We start from the raw sequence: 22,665 nt of genomic DNA, 5'->3' as shown, positions 1-22,665 counted from the left end.
GAAGAGGGAGAGGATCAAGGGGACTAGGACTAGGAGCTACACAGTTAGATGTTTCTTACGATGTCCAGACCGTGCTATTTCTGTGAAGCCGTGCTTAGGGCTCAGTGCAGGCACTTAAAATGTGAGGGACATGGCGAAAAAAAAGTTATTGGACCTCAGCACACCAGGGTTGGTTGAACACACAGGCACAGCTGTGTGCTCTGACTGTGTCATTTCAGATGCATTTTGAGATTCTTCAAGAACCTACAGCCCATCGGTCTCTGCGCTACTATCCGATGAGGAGAATTCAGAGCCTGGTGAACCCCTCGAAGCAGCCATGTGGAGGTGGTTCTGCCAGACGTGAGCGTGAACTTTCGCTGAAGGTGCCATGAGGAAGTTAAGCTCTGGCATGGAAGATGACGAGGCACCGGTGGCTCCTGCCGCCCACGTCCCTTTGTCATGAGAGGCTGATTTCCCTGAGCTCATGGCTAAGGGTGAAAGCATCATAGGTGTACCCAGTGAACCCTTACCCCAAATCCCCACCCTCCTGGAAGAGGAGGATTCCTTGAGAAGTTGAACTGCATTCCAAGAAGTTCCTGATCAGCAAAGTCACTGGAATCCACCATGCCTTAACAGGAGAACTTGGTAGCAGGCTCGCCAACGTACCCCTCTCGAGGGGGAGTAACTACATTAGCCGGGAAGCTAGAGTAGTTAATGCCGTTACCAAAAAAAATGGAAAAAGACACATTGACAAAGTTGAGATTAAATGAAACAGGCCTTTTTAACTCTTTTAGATCGCATTCCTGATCATTCTGTACCCCTATTTTATAATATATGCCAAAAGAATAAACATAAATGATATATGTATTTGTAGACGCACTTCTTCCGGGAGTACAAGGGTACTTTGGAAGGGTTTGCTTGACCCGATTGTTAGTTTCCTCAAGGATCACAATGACTCTTGCTTAGAGACTTGATGTTCTTGTGGTTAGTGGTAACTAAGTTAAATTTTTGTTCTCGCTGTGATATATTGTTTTAATTGTTGCTTGTTTCTTCCACAGGTACACTTGCACTTATAGCGGTTCATGTTGTTTAATTGTAACTTGTATAATACATGTTTTGGCTACAAATACATGTTTTGGCTACTCGCAATGTTTTGGGGCTATCTTGTTGTTATTATCAGTGACCTATGCACTTTGTAAAACTCTCTCTTGGAAGTCGCTTTGGATAAAAGCGTCTGCTAAATGAATAAATGTAAATGTATTCAAGAAGGTTTAGGTTAAGAGTTTTCATTGAAATTTGATGTCTTTCCGAGGTCAATAGGTCACTTGGTGAACTTTACACAGTTCTATATATATATACGGACATGAAGCCTCTAACCTCTAAGGACACAGTAGCTCGCAGGACTTTGATGAGTTACGACATTGTCATGTATCCCTTTGAAGGATAGAAACCTGATTACCCCATGCTGTGCCCTACAGGGAAATATGCTATGGAAACTATATTTGTACTTGTTTACTCCATATATATGTCACTCTGTAACCTTCCTGCTTCAATCATTAGAACCACAATTCACTAGGAGGGAATGGTCAAGCTCACAATAACAAGCATACAAGGTAAAACCTTCTAATTGATTTTTTTTATTCTCGGTCAATTATTATTTCTTCTTGCACAACCACTATATATATTTTTAATCAAATTCCAATCATTTATTTAATCTGTACAACAAAATAACGTGATGGTGATTCTGTAAGCTTGAACCAACTAATTTCAAACAATGATATCATGACATCCACCCATCAATCAATCTTCAACTTTTAGCAGCAGAGAGCTAAGATTCTTTACTTGGTAAGCTAGCAACTGTATGGTACATCAGTGTGTCTTTAAGTGTTCGCCAACTCTTGTTCTGTTGCCCCAAAATACTGTGGTGTTGGAGGGGTGTAATCTATTCACAATATGGTAGTTAGATATTTTTCCACAGTAACTTGCTCACTTAGCTTTGGATGCTTCTACATCCTGACCAGCTGCATCTCAGTGTGGTACAGTGAATGCACGTCTGCAGACAAGAACAACTACGACCTGTTCTCCCCTGTGGGAATGGCTACAGAAGCCTCTGAGTCTACACGACTCCACAACCGCCTCTTCCCCCAAGCTGTTATCCAACTGAACATGACCATCCGCTGAACTCTACCCACACACACCACCTCCAAGCTGAGCCCCCCCCCCCCCACCTCCCGAACCCCACACAAATACACACAAGGTGGCTGCTCCCTCTACATGGGCTGATCTTCAGTATGACCTAAAGATGCAGGTGCTTGTAGAACTGGGTGAGTTTAAAGGTACATTGAAAATAGGGCCTATCAAGTTATCAGTGCTCTGGAAATTGTGAATCTTTTTTAATTGCAGCTGTATTTTCTTGGCTATTTATTGGCATTGGATGATATTGTTGCTGTGTTTGGATTTTCCTAAGTTGTGTTAAGTGCTTTAAATTTGTTTTGGATTGTTGTATCCCACTTTGGCCTGGACACTCCGCTAGAATAAATGTTTTAAATCTCAGTGAGTCCTTATCGTGGTTAAATAAAATAAAAAATACACTGCCCTCCATGTCCTCCCCATAGTGATATGTCTCTGTACATTGGGCTATGACAATACATTGAATTGAATAGCCTACTTGACAACTTCAATCAAAACAATAAGCATGGTTGAAACCGGAAGCTTTCAATGGCAAAGGTTATTCAAATGGAGATTCTACAATGTTTATCAAAAAAGGTCTGTGATGTCATGACTCAGCCATGAGAAATGAATGTCATAATACTCAACGTTGTAATGTAGCGTCAAACGAATCCTATAAAATGGCTGGGTCTCCCTCACAAAGACCCCTCCCCTACCAGCTCCCCTGATTAACAGGCGCAACACTCTTGTGAAATCCACAATCTTTCCAACAATTTTCTAACGATCAACACAGCCAGGTATCTTTCCCAGGCTTGATCATGTGATGTCTCCTCCAGGTTCCCGGGGTAAGGCCTACCTGGTCAGACCAACAGTTTTTTGGGTTCTGTATCATACGGACAATCCTATTTTCTCCTGGCCCAACAGACTCTGTGCCGCTTACCTTTTCTTAGGATTGCGATGACAGGCACCCCTGTTGGTCAGCCCAAGACTAAGGTCAAACTAAAAGTTCCACAGTCCCCAAGTGGCATTTCCACATCATCCAAGGTGTCCTCTACAGCTCGTTTAACTTATACTTCAAACAAAGCTTCTTTTATTCCCATTTAGAATCTTCTGTTTCAAAAAATTTGTGTTGAGAAAATAAAATGTTGGCAATTCATGCTGTGCAAAATGTGAAACTTTGAACATTTGTCATTGTTTGTAATTAATTGAACCAATACTTGAATGCAGCTGCATTGAAATTAGAGAAATTCCAAAACATTTGTTGTTTTGGAACATAATTTGAAAAAATGCCTAACTAAAATCATCCAACGTTAAAAGATCTGGTAGAGGACAAAATGTAAAGTCTATTGAGGGAGTACAGGAGTTATGTCTCAGTTACCTCTGACATACCACTATTTTTGATGAGTACACCTTGACCTTGATGACCCTTTAATGTTCAACTGTTGTTTTAGTGAGGATCAGATATATCGAGTCAGAAAAGGATGTGGACCTTTTCCAGGGCTGTATGTCTTTATACTAGGTGATTATGTATGGCCCCCTGGCATGTGTGGTCAAGAAGGTCACTCAAAGCGACGTGGAAACAGCTAAGAAAGTCATAGACAGCTACGTAATCAACATAACCTAAAGTCACTTGTGCACATCTGACACATTCTCAGTGTCAGATGTAGAGTTTGTACAAACTAACTCTACGGGTAAGAATGCTGCAAGACTCTGACACTATGTTATATTTGGTGTATGTGTGTGTTTGTGCTTGTGTCTGCACTTTTGTGTGTTCTGTAAGATTATGTCATTTGAATACAGTTTGAAGTATTATTTACAGAGCCAGAGGGGCTAATATGAAGGGTATGGTCCCCTGGAGGGTTTCTTATAAAACATCATTGTGTCGTCTATCTTCAGCACCCAGACATGGCCTCAACGGAAACTGAGCCCCAACATTTATAATTGCTTTGGTAAACAAGTGCACAGAGAAAATTACCAAGACCCAACACTGAAAATAAACACAAGACACAACATTACATTAGAGGTTGTTAGTCCAAAAAGTAATGTCAATAAGTAGTCAATATGTGGCTGAGTGGGAGCTCCTCTCACAGTGACTTATAGGGTTTTCTTTTTAAGAGAGCACTTGGTCTTGAGAACTGCTGAAAAAGCTTGTGTGACAGCCTTTATGTGATGATATATTTACCCTGCTAATGTCCATTGTTGACAGTGCAGTTCACATGAAAGATAGACCTGTGACAAAGTTATAGATCATGTATTTCGCTTAGCTAATCAAAAATCATTGCCAATACTTCCCAACCGTTGTGCCTCATTCTTAATGATCATGTTAGATATTTCTCGATGCCTGGCTGGAAGATTTGTGTTTTACTGGCTTTAGAAATCATGATGGACTGTAGAATATCCAAACAAGTCGGCGCACTTCACCGTGTATGTATCAGAACCAGGACTTCATATCTTTCATTCCATTTCATAGCATTTTCATGGGTTATCATCCTTCACTTTCAATCGGTTATGATGTTCCTGGGTAACTGGGTTCATTTCATGCCATTTACACTTTGGTCTGTCTTCTTTGCTTTTGGATAATCTAAAAACGCAAAGTTAATGATCCCACACAACTCATCTCTCAATGCATGCAGATTATTTGTGTACATTTTACAATGCACTCTGCAAGCACACAGACAAAAGCAAACTTCTGCACCCTATCCCTCCTGCAGGTTACGGTTTAAAGGAAGACGCCTTCCGGGTTTTAAATGACTGAGTCGCTGCATTTGGGTCTCGATAAATACAGCTGAAATGAAATCAGTGTGAATGGAAGGTGTTTCTGGTTAGTCCCAGATGCTTGGAGGGGCAGCCAGATTGTCCTGTGGGGAATGAACTCATTGTGGGGCAGTAATTCCATACACCCAGCACAACGTATATTCCATCATGTAGCCTGGTTACTCTTGTTCTGCTTCAAATTCAGGAACCAGGGGGGTTGACTTGGTACATTTGACATTTATTCATTTAGCAGACGCAAGACAGAGCTTTACAAAAGTGCATAGGTCAATGATCATAAACAACGAGATAGTCCCAAAAACATTGTGGGTAGCCAAACATGAAGCATACATTGTGAAAATGTATAAGTGCCAATGGGAAGAAAGATAAGAGCATGTAGTAAACAAGTTACAATTAACAACATGAACCTCAAAAGTGCAAGAGTGTACTTGTAGGAAAGCAAGCAACAGTAATAATACGTAATAATAATAATATAATTCATAGCGAGTGCAAGTGTTAAATCAGTTACAACTAACCAACAATAGCAACGAGTCCCTCAATAAGTCATTGTTTTCCTGGAGGAAACTCCTGAAGGTGGGGAGACAGTCTAGGCCTAATGCTTTTTCGCCCACTTCAGGTGTATTTGTTTCGCAACGTGTGCATAAAAGCATGGTGAGGTATGTACAAACATGCCGCACTGAGGTAAAAGTGCAGACTGCCTGTCGCGGGAACTGAAAATGGCAAATTGCGCTTTTCCGTGTCATGCCTATGCATTCACGGGGGGTCAGGGGAAAGTGGGAGTTTCCCATAAAGAGATGGGAGGGGATGCGTAAAGTGCGCCTAATTATGTATTCCGCGGTATGTACAGAAACCTGTGAAAGCGCACCTCTATTTTGCGGTGAAAATGATCTGCCTGTTAAAAGCAGGCGTAAACCAGGATACGCATTAGCCTGGCTGCCAGCCCAACTTCTCCCCGCCCCCAAAAAAATTTGGTCGGGAAGTTGGGTCTGGAGGGTCTCGTATTGGGGACCAACTACAGAAAACCAGAATCTGGGCGAACCAATTAAATTGCCGGGCGGGCTTTATAGGATGATGGACAGATGATCAACAGTAACGTAATCACCCACGTCACAAAAGAGCGTTTAAGTTGAATTCGTTTTGAACAAACATGGCTACCGCTGGAGATCTGGGATGTTATGATTCTGCCATCGAGTCTGTTTTAGAAGACATCGACAGCGCATTAATTTTGAAAGAGGAACAGAGAGACGCAATCAAGGCATTTGTCAATGGAAAATATGTTTTTGCCGTCCTTCCTACGGGATTCGGTAAAAGTTAAATTTATCAGCTGGCCCCGATGGAGTTGTAATCCTAAACGGAGAACTTGTTCGTATATGCATTGCCCTTTATTGTTTCGCTCAAAAAGGTTGACCGTGTAAACAAGTACTCTCCCTACCCTTAAATTAATTTTACAACACCGGCAAAAATTGTTTGTATTCATTCTTCAAGCATACTTCAAGTCTGCTTGTAGTTTAGTTCTGTTGACAACAACTATGCGGTGCTTAACATACGTCACATACTCTGTTGCTCTGATTGGTTGTAGATATATCCAATTGAGCGAAGAGGCATTTGTTTTCCAGGCTTGTTTGAAACACGCCCTGTAGTCAAAGACCAACGGAGAGTTCTCAGACTCATATTCTGACTAGAATTATGAGTATGACAACGTCAGGCTAGATACGCATATGCCTCCTGGTGAAATGGCAGCAGTAACCCAAGCAAGATGAAGACATAGGCCAAAGGATTTCTGCCACAAGGATCACACTTTTTGAGTTGTGTGAACATAAAATCATTATGCGCTACAGATTAAGCAGCCATGCAATATTACAGTTACTGAAAGAAATCAAAGATTACATTGAATCTCCGACTCAGCGTTCACATTCCATTCCAGCAGTTAAACTCATCGCTACATCACAAATATTGGCTTCAGGATCATTTCAAACAGTCATCACTGTTTTGACTTTGGTGGCTGATCCATGATAGAAAGAGAGAAGGAGGCCAATTCAATTGGACGTTTAAATGCTCGCAATGTATGGTATAGTGGGCGGAGAAAAGTGCTGATTACCCGATGACCTGCAGATTTCGTAAACTGAAGTATCTCAGTGTGCGCTTTCTGCGTGTTGGCCATGACGCTAATAACGTTACGTTTACAAATGTACGTCCATGAGGCCCTCAGTGTTTCTGGTGGAAGTGGGGAGGTGATTCAAACATTGGGGGGCCAGACAGGAGAAGAGCTTGGGTTGGGAGTGGGCACTTTTGAGAGGTGGGACCACCAGACGGTTGTCAGAAGAAGACCGTAGGTGGGTGTAAGACTGGAGGAGAGTCTTGATGTAGTCGGTTGCAGTCCCATTCACTGCTCGGAAGATCAGTACCAGGGTCTTGAATCTGATACGGGCCGTGATGGTAAGCCTGTGGAGGGAGATGAGGAGCGCGGTAACATGGGAGCATCTGGGTAAATAGAAGACCATACTGCATTCTGAATCCTCTGGAGAGGGCGGGTTGCGCATGCTGGGAGACCGGCGAGCAGCGAGTTGCGGTAGTCCTACTTGGAGAGGACAAGTGCTTGGACTAGCAGCTGGGTGGAATGCTCAAACAGGCATCTCCTGATCCCCCAGATGTTGAAGTGGATCTCCATGACCAGGAGACTGCAGCAATGTGGGCTGTGAGGGAGAGCTCGTCATCCATGATCACCCTGAGGTTCCTGGCAGAGGAAAAAGGGGTCACCATCGCAGATCCCAGGGTGATTGGGAGCTTGTGGGAGATGGAAGGTTTGGCCGGGATGATGAGAAGTTCTGCTTTGGCGAGGTTCAGCTGGAGGTGGTGCTTGGTCATCCAGGCGGAGATGTCTGTGAGGCACGCCTCGATTCTAGCTGAGATCTCCGGATCAGTCGGGGGGAAAGACAGGTACAGCTGGGTGTCGTCAGCGTAGCAGTGGTAGGAGAAGCCATGGGAGGTGATGATTGGTCCAAGTGAGGTGGTGTACAGGGAGAACAGGAGGGTTCCAAGGACAGAGCTCTGTGGGACACCAGTGGAGAGCCTGATACTTTGCCTTCCCAGGAGACCTGGTAGGATCTGCCCGACTGGTAGGATGAGATCCACCAAAGTGCAGTGCCAGAGATGCCCATCTCAGAAGGTCTAGCGAGCAGGATCTGATTGTTTACCGTATCAAATGCTGCAGAAAGGTCCAGCAGAATGATGATGGATGATCTTGAGGCCGCTCTGGCAGACTGGAGGGTAGTGTTAACTGACAAGCAGTCTAGTCTTTCTTTCTTTAAAAGTGTGAGAGCCCATGTAGACACATAGTGAGGTATGGTTGTCGATGGTTGACTTAATTAGCAAGTCTGTCCATTGTGACATTTACCTCAAACTCCTACCAACAAAATGTTGTACCACGAACAAAAGTCAAAACTCACCATAACCATGGGAGGAAGGATTATGAGTAAAGTATGACATGGATTAAATATTTTTTGCTGAAACACAAGGGGGAATGGATTTTGAAAGGGACAAAAATTAGAAGAGGACTAACATGAAAAAATTACATTGGCCCATTTGAAATGTAATTGTAAACCGACAAACATGCCAATTATATTGGGGGGAGACATTTTCCTTCCTTGAACAGTTCCCCCTGGGAATATTGGCCCTGCTCTAGAGGCCTAATCTATGATACAGTAAATCAGATTGGTGTATGTTATTGCTTACTGCTGGTGGAAAAGTGAGGAATAAATCACTGGTAATTACTTTAAAGTATTAATGATGATTTATTTATTTTATTTTTTGTGTACTTTAACCAGCAAAAAACATGCCCCAGTCAAAGTTCCTTCACAACCCTTTACTCAAGCTAAGAATAAATGTAAATTATATTGCCCTTTCTCTGATTCACAATGGCTCCTCTGACGCCACTCTGAACGTATGGAACCCTGAACATTCATTCAGGTTTAGCTAAGCTCAACAACTTGTCTTTCATGTTGCTTTGGTGGCTAGAAAGTACAATGTTTAAATTTGAATATTAATACAAAAATAGTTTTCCGTTACAATTGTACTGTCTGAACAATTTCAGAGGCATACCAAAAGAATGGTTGCTCAGATACAAACACTGTAGTGTCAGTAGAAAAAAGATATAAAAATACAAATGAAAAGCGTACTAAAATGCTTGTGAGTATAATTTATTGATTTGATCAGACACAGACACAATATAGATTTTTCTTTTGGTGTTGTTGAAAAGACATTGAAAAGAAAACTCTTGTTGCATATCAAACAATCAAGAATTCACAAACATTACAGATAAATAAACACGTAAAGTTGAGAAAATTCTATTGTCAATCAAAACATACAAAGCAAAACAACGTTTACAATATTTGTTACAGACTTCAATACGGTCAATACACACCAACACATGGAAACATTCTTTCCGAAGACCTGCAATGGTATCACAAAGATTACGTAACATAAACAAACAACTCCAGTACCAATGACATAACTCAACCATTATCATTATTACAACTAATGCTGTCCATCCATCTCTTTACTGTAATATTTCTCCAATCTGCAGATTGGTTTTACATATGGACAGATCTGAACAGAGAAATTAGGATCATCTTCATTACAATGGCGAGACTGACATTCAATGGATGATAATTTGGCTACATGAAGTCCAACACAAACACAACAAAACTCTCGTTTTGCATCGAAATTTAGTGTGAAGTGCATTCAAAGCATGGTGAAAAGTGCAAAGAATGAGATTTCGCAATGACATATATGGAAAGAGATAATAATGCAAGTGGATATATAATGAATGTTATGTATAAAAGTATGTGACAAATCTTATGTATGGTCATTTTGCTGTTAGTCCTATTTATTTGATCGTATACACTGTGAGTATGTAATATGTTGTATTTATTGGCATTAGGTCAAAATCGTAGGGACACTGTTGTCTGTTAGCATCAAATACTTGCTTGAGGTTAATGCTTATTCTAGTAATACTATTGCATTAATTCTCATGTGAACAGAGACAGGGTGAAAAAAGGGTGATTGCGATCGATTTAGAACTTCAAGCTTTTGCAGAATGCCCTGTCAGCTGGCTGGAGAATGCAATATATGTGAAGGAAAGCACACAACATGCATGTTGTTGCCTCACGAGAATAAGGAACTCAATGTTTAACATGTGGGGGCTGTGTCCATCAAGCAGCAGCACATCTGAACAGGGGTCTTCTTTCAGCAGGTGGGCTGTGAACTGCTTTCCCCAGTCTAAAAAACACCTCAGACTTGATCCATCCATTGTCTGTTATTGTGACAATGGTGTTGTATGATGCCTCCACAACACCAGTCAGCCCTAACCCTTTTGCTTTGTATTACGGTGAGTAGCAGGAGACACACTCGCAATGTCGTTGTTTCCCCCCTCTTTTTTGGAGGGATTTCAAAGCAGGGCGACCCTACTTCAGCCAACACTCTTGGAGACAGGAAGTGGTCCAGTTGGCCTGTTTCGTCACAGTTCCAAATGTGTCCTGGGCGGTCCTCGATCCCGAGCTCAGAAATCATTTTGTCTTAAGAAGCTAACCACTTTCGCACAGAAACAGGGTTAGAGCAGGGGGCTTGGACAGAAGAAAGTGCCTCTGGCTTCCTGCAAATTGGGAGGCAAGTACTTGTACCTCAGGTTTTCTCATAGGGAACCTTCTCTTAATCAGATCCTTGAACTTTGACTAGCTCTACTAGCTGGGCCTCATCTTGATTGAGGTACTTACTCCCAGCAATGCGCTTATAGCCGTTTACAACTTCCTTCACTCACCTTTAAATAATTGATTTGGGCACGTTCCAGGCCCTGGCCGATGGCCTTAACTTGGGTGTGTTCCCTGTTTTCACCATCTGTACTCTTCCATGGCTCCCTTCATCCTGGCCTCAATCCACTTGTCGTATTTGTTGTTTAATATTTGTTTGTTCTCTCCCTGTGCCCTCCCAGTTTCTGTCTTACTACTGGTGACATTCATACTCGGTAGTCAGGTTTAATTAAAGGATGAGTTAAAAGGTTAAGGCAAAGAATTGTGCTAGGTTTGGTTTGTTTAGTGTATTAGGGTAAACTTGCAGTTTTTTGCTTGCCGTTTTGCTGGCTTTTTTGTGGTTGATTAGGGGTCCACACACATGAACGGGTTGGGAGCTACTAATTTAGAGCATACAGAGCATACATAATGGTTCTCGATTGCAAGGTTGATAATTTCCTACATTGACAAAGCCTTTTAGCACAGGCCAAATCACCCAAAATCATTCACCCAAACCGTGCTTAAGGTCAGACAAAATAAAACAACCGTTTCTATCAAACAATTGTACAAAATATTAGCTATGAAAATGTTGTGACCATTTTATGAGCTCCTGTTATTTTCCTCCCCTCATGCTTTGCAGCGTAAACTTCATATTTGTTGGGTGCCCCGCCCACTTATGTTGTCACATCTGTCAGGGCATACAATTTAGACTAAGTAGTTTCACAGCTAGGGATCAGCAAAAAAAAGTCCAGGCGAGAAAATAAACCCTATAGTTATACTGTCCCATTGGACCTTATGTCCCAATTACCCTTAATTCACCTAATGTATGATAAGGAAAATGTCAAAGGCCGGTGATTGTCTCATCATAGATTTAGATGGCTTTGATACAACAGAAGAAGATACAAACTGTTCATTAGTATTCACAGAAACAGCCTTTGATGCAGTTTGATTGATTTGTTTGATTAGATACCCACAACACTGAATGGGGTCAGAGAGGAAGATCATCATAAAACACAATCTCACTTCAGTCATGTTAATTTAGAGCCCCCTTATTCATAGCTGACAATAACACAACAATACGTCTTAATTATACTATCATACAAATGAAGGCAATAAATAATAATGTTGTTGTTCCTAGAGTTCCATAGCCTAGAGTTCAGTCTTTGCAAATAGCCATTACCCAACAAAAAATGGCACATGCATAAGTCACAGTGATCCTATGTGGGAAGCCATGGGAGCCTGTCTCGGCTGCATGCCATAACCCTTCTAACTTTTCTAGAACTTCCCTGGCCCTATCACATCACAGAAACCGCAGGGTCCAGACGCTTGTGTAGATTTCCTGCACTCAGTGTTTGAACCATGGGGTTCCCAGTCATCATCCACATGGCACAGCTCTGGTGCAGGTGTTTGGGGAGATAACCAACATAGCTTTTTATGATGATGTGTACATCTGACTGGGATGCCCCTTTTGAGATCTACATACATGTCTAAACATGAATATCTGTATTTGGCTTTTAAGAATAGGAAGTTTTATTTTCCTTTCAAATATTTTTCATTTTCCTGTCTTCATCTGATGACAATTTTCTTTCTTTTCTTTGCTGTGTGTTTAAACAACTTGCATTGCCGAGTGTAAGGCATTCACAGCCGCAGCAGTGCAGCCAGTGATTAAAAACCGGAAGCTACAGGTAGCTTGCTAGTTATGTTTGTTAGCTACTAGCATCCTTGTTTGCTTTGTCTGTAATAACAATAAACAGACAAAGGGTGGTGATGGCTAAGCTGGTACTAGATAGCTACTACATCCTTGTTTAAATCTCAGAAATCATATGGGACAATTAGAGCAGCAAGACAATGGACATTACGTGTTATGGGTCCATTGATTGGTTGACACGTCCCAGCATCAATATAAAGGTTCAACGTTCAACGCTGAAATCCATTGCACCGCTCCTTGGCTTCTCCCCCAACCCTGACTTTCATTGACAATGTATTGTAACTTGCCTCATTGCTGCATGTGTGAATAGTTTTTTACCTGAAATGTGCTTTTTACTCGTCACTGGCGGCTATGTGTGAATAGTTGGTGTGGAGGTGTGTTTTTCTAGCTAGTTTAGTTTCCAAATAGTGAATAGGATTTGGTTCTCTTTCTGTAAGGTTTCTTCATCTGCCTCAATGCCAGCTATCTCATACTGCCATGCAAGGACTGTCAAATGACATTTCAAAATTCCAAATTTCATCAGTTAAATTCAGCCTCTGAACTCTGTTAATGGATCACTGCCCTTAGGCTGTGTGATGGAGTTGAGTTTTGAGTTGTGCGTCAAGTTTAGAAAAGAACAAAGGACTCCAAAGACAGGAACAGACACATCATCCAAAGAATAGTTTCCCTATGGAAAGGCTTACAAATCTGTAATACTACACATTCAGCTCATGGAGTAAAGACTTGACTATAATTTGTAGAAATGTCACAAAAGGTTCTCAAAGAGCAAACGGTTGCAGAAAACATGCATGTGTGATAGATAAGGTTAAAGCCACTGGGTTCAATCTCAAACTAAAATGTGAACCTTCAACTTTATCTTCCAGTTAACTCCCCATGGCCATCATTAGTAGTCCCCATTGGCAGTCATCAGTCCACCTTGTGAATTAACAACATTTCCAAAATGTCTCAATAATCCCTCATGAATTGTGATCCTAGGGTTTCAGAGTGTTGTTTGACAGTGACCATTGCCTGGATGACCTGGTTTTCCTGGATGTCTAGCTGTGGTTGGGGTTGACCTTTGACCTGCAACCCCTACAGAGAGACTTCCTGCCTGTTGCCATGGCCGTTGGCGGAGGGCCCGGCGGAGGGCTTTTTGATGGAGGTGAGGCGTATGGCAGAGGTGCTGTGCATGTAGCTGGGGTTCCTGTCGTGGGATGGTTTCCGCCCACAGCGCAACTGGGCATTGAAGTGGCGCCGGAAGCTTTCGCTGAGCAGGTAGAGGGCAAAGGGGTTGACGCAAGAGCTGGAGAAGCTGAGGATTCGTGCCAGCAGGGTGACTATGAGGTGGGCAAGAGACAGGTCCATCTGCTGGTAGTGGAAGGAACGGTACATATAGAGGATGTGGTTGGGGAACCAGCACAGGGCGAACAGACCCACGAACACCAACACGATCTTGGCTAGGCGCTTCCTGGTCTCCATCTGTGGGGAGAGGAGAGGTGCACATGACAACCGTACAACCATGAAGAATCCCGCCTGCCTATACAAGCGATGATGCGTGAACAGATATAATGGAGTGAGCCTCCACTTGCCCTTCAGTTTCCCTTGACTGCGAGCGACCACTTAAGGTGGGACAGTGATTGACAGACTGTCACAACCTTTTGGAGTCAACCGTTACAATCCGATTGCGTTCCATGTTTTCTCCATCCATAATGTAGTGTTTTTGATGATGATCAGTTGTTAAACAAGATCAGAAGTGCTGCTATAGGTTATGTCCTGTGTAGTCTAGGCCAGGGGTTCTCAAACGTTTTGGGGCCAGGGACCTCTTACAGGGGTGAACATTTTCCAAGGACCCCCCCGTAATCGTAACACCCATTCAGCATACCCTTTGTGCTCTTAACTAGACACGATATTGATACAGCACAATTTTCCAATGTTATAATTTATGGTAAAGTATTTCTCAGACTTAATTCATGCAGACCTATAATTCACCATACTGTAAAAAAGTCCTTTATGATTACAATCTGATTAAAAAACATTTCTCAACAGCAGGGACATGTTGACAGAGCACTTTAATAAGGGCAGCAATTAAAAAGCCACAGCTGTTGCTGCACAAAAGAGCTAATATGAATCTATTGTAATAATTTCCTGTTGCAGAGTGAACATACATGTAAACAAACACACTGTACATACATGCAGAGTCAGGCAAAACTCTCAGACTACTGAGACAATTCCATTGGCCTACACAGATTAGAATATAATTGAAGCTGCATGGGGTCAGACAGGACACAAAACAAAAGCTTTCTCTTGACAAAAGTCAAGAGCTGTGGTAAACCCTTGGAAGTATTTACCACAGGATCACACAACAGTCTACCAAAGTGAATTGTTATTCTAAAGAAGACCTCAAATTACATGTTGTTTTTTTCCAATATATGAATGGTTTAATATTTTGCTGCAATGTTATAGGATGTTTTTAAAAGCAAGTCAGTATTTTACCTCCTATGGTAAATTGTTTCAAGCCTTTTGCAAGATTTGTAATAACTCTTCTCAGGACTTTTATTCTTTACCCAGTCCAATTGATTTCACACAACTTCAATTACGCTGAGGTCTGAATTAAGGGGTGGCCAATGGGATTCTAGGGTGGCCAATAAGGACTGGTCTTTTTAAAGCCCATTTCCAGATGATTATGTAGCTTCTGGCTTTTTCATGTACAATGTATGTGTGTATATCTACATTTGTGACACATACATTATAGATCTTGATTCATGAATGGGACATCTGGATGTGTGAAAGCGCCAGGATTATAATTACACAGGTTGCCATTATGCCCAGTCATTTTCTTTTAAAAACCTTGAGAACCATTGATGCCAACGTGAATGTCCTTAGACAGCTGCTGGTAGACAGATGTAGCTGGTGGTGGTTCTTATTCATAACTCTGAGCTGAAAGGTTTCCTCTGCCGTGGCCATGTTTTTCCATGAGGGTCAGCTGGATAATAGATATTCAACACAATATAAGTTTCAAGTTCTTATTGTCAGTAACACAAGGCCCCTCTCTCACCTTTGCTCTATCTTGCACACACATACACACACATTAAACACATGTATACTGTAGTTTCTGTATTTCTTTCAGATGTAACACATCACTGTAAAATATAAGAAAATCGGAAGACACCTCCACTCTCTATAGCCATTCTCTGGTTTGGTTTCTTCCATTTTCTTCCATTATCTGTTTCTCTTTTGTTCTCTCTTTATTGCTCTACCTTTTTCACTCTCTACTTGATCGGTAGGCTCTCATCAGGCATAGGTAGAGTCTCACATAATAACAGTTTTATCCATTCACTGCAGTCCTGATGTTATCTATTAGCTCTAAACGAGGGTGGTTTCTATCCAGCTGAATTCCCACTGGAGGAGGCTAATAGGAGATTAGACCACCATCTCTACGCTCCTTGTTGCCACGTGGCTAATCTTGCTAGGAAACTCTGATTCAATCATGTAATTATGTCTGAAACACAAATGTGATGGTGACTAATCTTACTACCATAACAATTATGGGGATGTGCATAGACAGGGGTTGAGGGAATAATAAGGAATAATGAAGCCACTGCGGCTTCAAGTTCACTTCACTGTCACAGCCACATTCCTCCCCTCCGCTCCTCTCCTTCCCCTTCCCCATCTTTCCTCCCCTCTTCAACTGCTAATTTTACAGTGGGCATAATATAAATCCTTGTGGGATGGCAAATGTCGGATCTTTGCCCACCGGCTATTGTCCTTCCTCCCTCGTCGGTGGTGTAACGATGGCCCCATTTGTTTATTGATTTCTCAGTCACTGCCACCCTTCAACTGAGGTCTGAATTACCTTTTCAAACTCTACCTGGACTAATCACTTGACCTAAGGTCACTAAATGGCATCACACATCAGTAAACCTCTTGTGACATCAGCAAAATTGACCTGTTGCGGTAGGATATCTTGCAGTTTTGTCAGAACCTGCAAACTTTTACGAGAATTTACTTGAGATCCGATCTTGTTGTAGTTTTGCAGAATTATGCAAATGTGTACTCGAGTCTTGCAAATGCAGACTATTCCGTTGCATGGTCATATTTTTTGAATTATGTCCTTCAGGCCCTTGATTAGTACAACATTTACAATAAGCAGTAATTGTATGTTGCTTTGGATAAAAGCCTATTCTATAAAAATTTGAATTAACACTACATCACTGCTTCTAATCCAAACAATATGCTGTTTGTCACTCTGCATGAGATGCAAAAAGCAGCGATTTAGAGGTCTCTGTTTAGCAAAGACTCTTAACCCACCCAGACAGACTGTAGTTTTAATTAATAACTCATCAATTCCATCCCTGACCTCCAGCTCTCAGCAGTTAAGCTGCAAAGACACTCTTGCAGCAATTAGTATTGAATCCTAACAGGGTGCCATACTGGAAAGCACTGCAGATTCTCTGTATTGAATAGGATAGGACATAGTATGCATACATTTGAAATCATTGCTGTTTGGTGAGAAACAGACTTTGGGTGGCCATGACATGTCAGGTTAACACCTTTTGACTGCAACTTGCCAGCTTGTTAGCATTTACATACGCTGCCATCTCATTGTTGTTCATATTAAAGTCAAGCTTGTACCCTGTCCATTTGTGTTAATTTACAATGTCCAATTTACATAGGATGTGCAGTTTGGATTTGTGTAAGGCGTATCTGTGAGTGGTTAGACTAGGAGATGGGATGAGCAGATTCACTAGATCCAACTGTAAGGATTTTGAAGGAAGTGACTTAATGCCTGCATGTCAGACCTCCTCATCTGTCTACAAGCCTACATGTCTTTCCTCCTACCTGTCTCTTGGTGTGCTCGCTGATCTCTCCAGGCATGTCATGAGCACTCTTGACGAGCGTGCGGGCAATGTGGTAGTAGTAAACAGAGATGATGCCCAACGGAACCAGGAAGTACACCAGGAAGATCATGACCGAGTGGATCTTAGGATGCATCTGATTGGACAGGGGGTAGGGCACACAGTTCACGAAGGTCACATTGTTTCGGCCGTGCATGGAGACCACCTGGAGGGAAAGGATGGACATGGTTTAACCCTGCCGGACACCTGTGTGTGTGTGTGTGTGTTTGTGTGTGTGTGTGTGTGCGTGTGTGTGTCAGTGACCTGTGAGAAGATGGCTTCTGGCACGGCTAGCAGGATAGATACCCCCCAGATAGAACCAGCCTTCAGACAGGTCCAGAACACTGCGCTGGAGGTCTGGATATCCATAGGGTTTACTATGGCCTTGTACCTGTAGGAGAGGAGAGGGGAGGGGAGGGGAGAATTATGTTTTATACATGGCCTTGCAGCAAGCTAATCCATAACCTAGTTTTGCGAGCACTGTGCTGAACCCGAGGGATCTACAGTCTGAAACCAGTATGACACCCTCACAGCCCAGCAACTAGGCTCCTAAAAACGAATACACAGAGCTACATGTGAGGACACAAGATTGTCTCTACCTCAATTGTGTTTCTGTTCTCTGCCACACGGATGCTAACGGATGCACACATGCAAACACACCTCTGAAACATGCAACCAAAAAACATGCACTAAACATGTGACACACATCCACAAACATGTGCTCCTGCTCTCACACTGTCTTCACAACTCAACACACATCGTTACTACAAGTTATACATATATATATATACTTATTGATGATAGGTTCTGATCAATATTTAAATGAGATTTTTACTTGTTCCCCTTCTACACATGAAAATGGAATTACCCCACCAGCTGTCTCCCAAGCTCCTATTTCCTTGGCCATCAATTAGGTAATTACTATTTAATCAATCTAATTAAGGATGCTGTATTTCTTAATACTTGGTAACGAGATAGAGGACCGTGGCATGGGAAGGCACCTCTGTTCTGTGAGGACAGAGGGGACAGACAGAGGGGACAGACAGAGGGGACAGACAGAGGGGGCCGACAGAGGGGACCGACAGAGGGGACCGACAGAAGGGACAGACAGAAGGGACCGACCGAGGGGACAGACCGAGGGGACAGACCGAGGGGACAGACCGAGGGGACAGACAGAGGGGACGACAGAGGGGACAGTAGGAGCCATTCCACTGTGGCCACTCATATGAAGACAAAATGCCAGAAAATGAACTGTCTTGGCGTCCATGTCCTAAACGTCTGCATACCCACATTGTATTCATGTTACAGTAAACATGTCACCATGTATGCTCTGCATGATCTGATGAATAAATCATTGAAATGACCATCTAAACGTATTACAGTGCTCCTGATAGCTTACACAGCCCAAATGTGATCAATGTGTTATGGTGCGGCACATAATTAATAACTAATAGCTATAACTGCACTACCGTTGTCATGTGAACAACATGACTCCAATTGAAAGGCTGCTGAAACTGATTTCACTGATTCAACGCACAAGAAAAAACACACAGAAAGCTTAGGACAAACTGATAAATGATGCTCTTTATCGATTCAACGTCATCGTCATCCTGTGCCTCAGCGTTAATCAAAAGGCCCGTGATGATGTAAGCGGGCCTCAGTCCAGGTGTTGTCAGTGAAGGTGCTTCACAGCAGAGAACTGGGGAGGGTCTCTGGTGTTGAAATAGTGAAAAAAAGAGATGGTGGAGAGAGAGAGGGCCAGTACATGTGAGAGAGATATACAGTACAGAGAGAGAGAGAGTGAGGGGACCTGCCAAGAGATAAATCCACAGAAATGCACCAAACCGGCTGTTCCTGCTGCTATGTTCGCCAGATGCAACCCCAGATCTTAATGACAACACCAGCCGTAAAATGTGTCTAAACTAACTTGGAAACAAACCAAAGTCGCATATCCAAATACATAAAACCATAATCTACAATGAGATATCCGATAATCTTCATCAAATCTTAAGTGTTTCCGTATCGAAGAAAAACCATGACTATTTACAGAGTCTGTAAATACTGAACAGAGGGTGCTCATTGAGAGAGTTTGACTTTTTGAACTGGCATCCCAGCATCAGTTTCTCACAACCTACAAACAAATATTTATGAAATTATTCAAACCATTATCAGTCCATTATCAGAATGTTACTTAGTTGCAGCTAAATCATTCAAGAGCCTCAGGACACACTGTCGTACACAAGCATTAAACAAAAGTATGAGTATAATCACATGTTTAGTAAATACATTCTCACTAGTAACGTTTCAAATAAATTGTAAATGTCATACGTAATCGATATACTGTATGAACTGCTCATCAAAATGGTGGGGGGCATCAAAACGGGGGATGAGGCGGGGGGGTGGGGGGGTCGGGGGTTGTCTCCTTGTCGCCTGGAAGACCAAAAAGCAGCACCCGGGTCCTGAGCAATCCTTCTCAGGTTCCAGTGCCCAGAAGGCTGCATCATCTTATTCAGTAGAGGGTGATTTGTTACCATCTGCAGCCCAACCTAACCAGGCTCAAGTCCTCTCGGCCCTCTCAGACACACTGCAACTCTATCTCTCTCTCACACACGCAAAACCCCCTGTATGCACAGGTCTCTCTGAGACCGAGAGCAGGTCTCTAACTGAACCCCCCAGTGTCTCCTTAGACACTCCAAACATACTCGGCACCTATTCTCATGAATGGGTAACGATGCCCACAAATCATCTGTTTCGAGTGGCTCAAAAAGTGGCCGAATTCCAAGGCCAAACAGTCTCATCGGGGCCCAAGAGAACATGAGAAACGTTTCATTCCCGTCCATGCGCTTCTTCTTTTTTTTCTGCCTTGCCTGCTCTGCGTCATTCTACCAACCTCTCCTCCATCTCCCTTCTCCTTTTTCTCTCCTCCTCTCATTCCAGGGAAACCAACAAGTAATCCGTCCGTGGCTCTCCACAGACAACAATGACACAGTAATTGGGCTTGTTGAAGTCAATAAAGCAGCTAAGCAGATATTCTTTTTGGGTCCCTGCGTGTGTGGAACCGGTGGTGGTGATGGTGCTGATTGCAATGACGGGGTGGGTGATACGAAGAAGATGGAATTTGGCTGACGCACCTGACCTTACTGGCCATGGCTAATTGTGTTTTTTGATTGGTGAGCCCTGGACCTGGTCCCCGCCAGCTTTTGATATTATTTCCTAACAGCCTGTGATTGGTTAACTCTGAATGACTGGACATTTGCTCCAATTAGATTTCCCAGATTGTAGTGCGTCATCATAAATGCTATGACACAATTTTTGCAATTATGCCGCAGACTGTCCTGCAGCTATTAACCTGTTTTTTTGATGTATTGTTGACATCGTTCCAATCGCTTGTTAAAAGGGCCAGACAAATCATATTGATTTGATGATAAATTCATCTTTTAGATTGGCCTAATGTCGATCTGTAGCTATCTGGTAGACTCTTAAGTAGAATGGGCATCGTTTACTACAGTTGCAAGTGTTCGATATATTGAACTTTACTGGAATGCAGAGCTCTGCTTGTTTTTGAATCCTACTGACATCAGTGAACTTTCCTCAGAGGAGGGAGTCCTAATAACGGCAGACAAGCTATTTGTGGCAATATACTAGGCCGTGGGTAAAGGTCATTACTTTCCAAATAAATATATCTGTACGTGTGTCTGTGTGTGTGTTTCCACAGAATGTGCATAAGGAAAATACTTGTCCTTTACAAACACACACATACACACGCGCACACACTTAGACACAGTGTGTCTATGCACAGGTCTCTGCAGCTCCTATTTGACAGCAGATCTCTAACTGAACCCCCCAGTCTCTCCTAAGCCCCTCTGAACACTGCACCTGCATTGTGAATAGGTAATGAGGCTCCCAAATCATTCTTTCAGTGTTTTGAAAAGTGGCAGGAATACACTTGGCAAATGGTCAGGGACCCTGAAACATTGTAAGTTGTTTATCTGTTTCTTTTTTTTGTTACTCCCACATCAGCTGTCATCAGACTCACACTAACAGACATCCAATCTGGCTCTATTTCAGAGAGCCTAATGCCAATGCTACAGTTGGTTTTATTGAAGATAATATGGCAGCTAGCAAATGTTCAACAGTTTATGGTTTGATTCAATAGGTGGTCAATGCAGACCCCGCTCTGCATGACTGGGAAGATGAAAATGGTGGTAATAGCATAGTGGTAGATTAATGCGACCATCATAAAATGATTACTAGCATATTATATGCACATTAATTGACTGCAATCAATCAGAAATAGGGACTGAGTAGAAATGTGACCACATAATGTGATCAACTGATACATCTTCAGATACATCATTTTAAATGTCCAACTTTGACCAGAATATTTGCATATCATAACACTCACTATAATATCACAAAAATAAAGGGTTCTATACAGACTTCTGTAAAAATGTATACACGTGAGAGACTCCAGACTTTGTTTAGAAGACTACAATGTTTTTGATGCTCTACGGAACCTAACCATCTAGGTTTCTACAGCAGTTTTTTTTACAGTACACATTTCACACAACAGCTTATTGTACTAGATTGCGTGAACATTTGAAATGAAAGAAAAATCTTTCAATTAAAAATGTAATTTGTACATTTAAATATTTTTGTTTACACACACTCACGCTTCTTACCTGTCCGCGCTCAGCGCGGTAAGAGTGAACACAGACACTCCAACCGAAGTGAGCTGAATGACCGGTATCAGTTTACACGCCACCACACCAAAAATCCACTCTTCAAACAGATAACGGAACGCATCCACGGGCACACAAGTGACCAGCAGTAAGAGATCTCCTGCTGCCAGACTGGAGATGAATATGTTGGGAACGCTCCTCATTGCGCTGTTGGTGATGAAGATCTTCACCAGAGTGATGTTCCCTAACAAGCCAATGGTTATGATCAGAATATAAACGGACGTCATGACACATCGAATGACAAAGTGGATAGTTTCCCCTCCATCGTCGAGGATCCAGTCTTCATCTGTGAAGTTAGTGTAACCGGAGTTCACTGCAAAAGAATAGTTGTCGAAAACATCATCCATGTCCCCTCGTAATTTGTAACATGAATCACAGTGAAACAATTAACTTCCTTCTCGACCGTTAATGAGGCGCGCACGGGAGCTGTCCCCTTTAGATAGTGCTGAAATCACCTTGCGCTCCTTCGGGAGGTCTGGTGCGCATCAGGAGCCACAATGAACTGAAGCACGCGAAGAAGGGCAGGCGTTCTGTCAGAGAAATAGAGAGCTAAAGAGGGAGAGAGAGGGAGAGAGATAGAGAGAGAGAGCCAACAAGGACGAAAAAAACAGAGGTTTAAACATAACCATTTTGCACCC

General features: G+C 42.5%; 1 protein-coding gene across 1 annotated transcript; it reads right to left on the bottom strand.

Annotated features, from left to right (window-relative positions):
* Positions 1-13,482: 13,482 nt before the first annotated feature.
* On the bottom strand, positions 13,483-22,374 carry nmbr (neuromedin B receptor). Its single transcript, XM_047022100.1, has 4 exons — positions 21,968-22,374; positions 17,550-17,676; positions 17,230-17,451; positions 13,483-13,869 (listed from the first exon to the last, which is right to left on the bottom strand). Exons 1-4 carry the CDS (start codon positions 22,372-22,374, stop codon positions 13,483-13,485), a joined length of 1,143 nt encoding a protein of 380 aa, XP_046878056.1.
* Positions 22,375-22,665: the final 291 nt, after the last annotated feature.

The sequence above is a fragment of the Hypomesus transpacificus genome, chromosome 6 (genome assembly GCF_021917145.1).
Source record: "Hypomesus transpacificus isolate Combined female chromosome 6, fHypTra1, whole genome shotgun sequence".
Classification (NCBI taxonomy): Eukaryota; Metazoa; Chordata; class Actinopteri; order Osmeriformes; family Osmeridae; genus Hypomesus; species Hypomesus transpacificus.
Note: the sequence above shows the minus strand (reverse complement) of the source record. Positions and strands in the feature narration are given on the sequence as shown.

Bases quoted from the DNA above. Each gene is read 5' to 3' on its own strand.
- nmbr (XM_047022100.1), bottom strand. From the start codon at position 22,374: ATGGATGATGTTTTCGACAACTATTCTTTTGCAGTGAACTCCGGTTAC. The intron at 17,452-17,549 runs GTCACTGACACA...CTTTCCCTCCAG, and splicing joins CAGAAGCCATCTTCTCACAG to GTGGTCTCCATGCACGGCCG. The intron at 13,870-17,229 runs GTAGGAGGAAAG...CTCTCCCCACAG, and splicing joins GCGAGCACACCAAGAGACAG to ATGGAGACCAGGAAGCGCCT.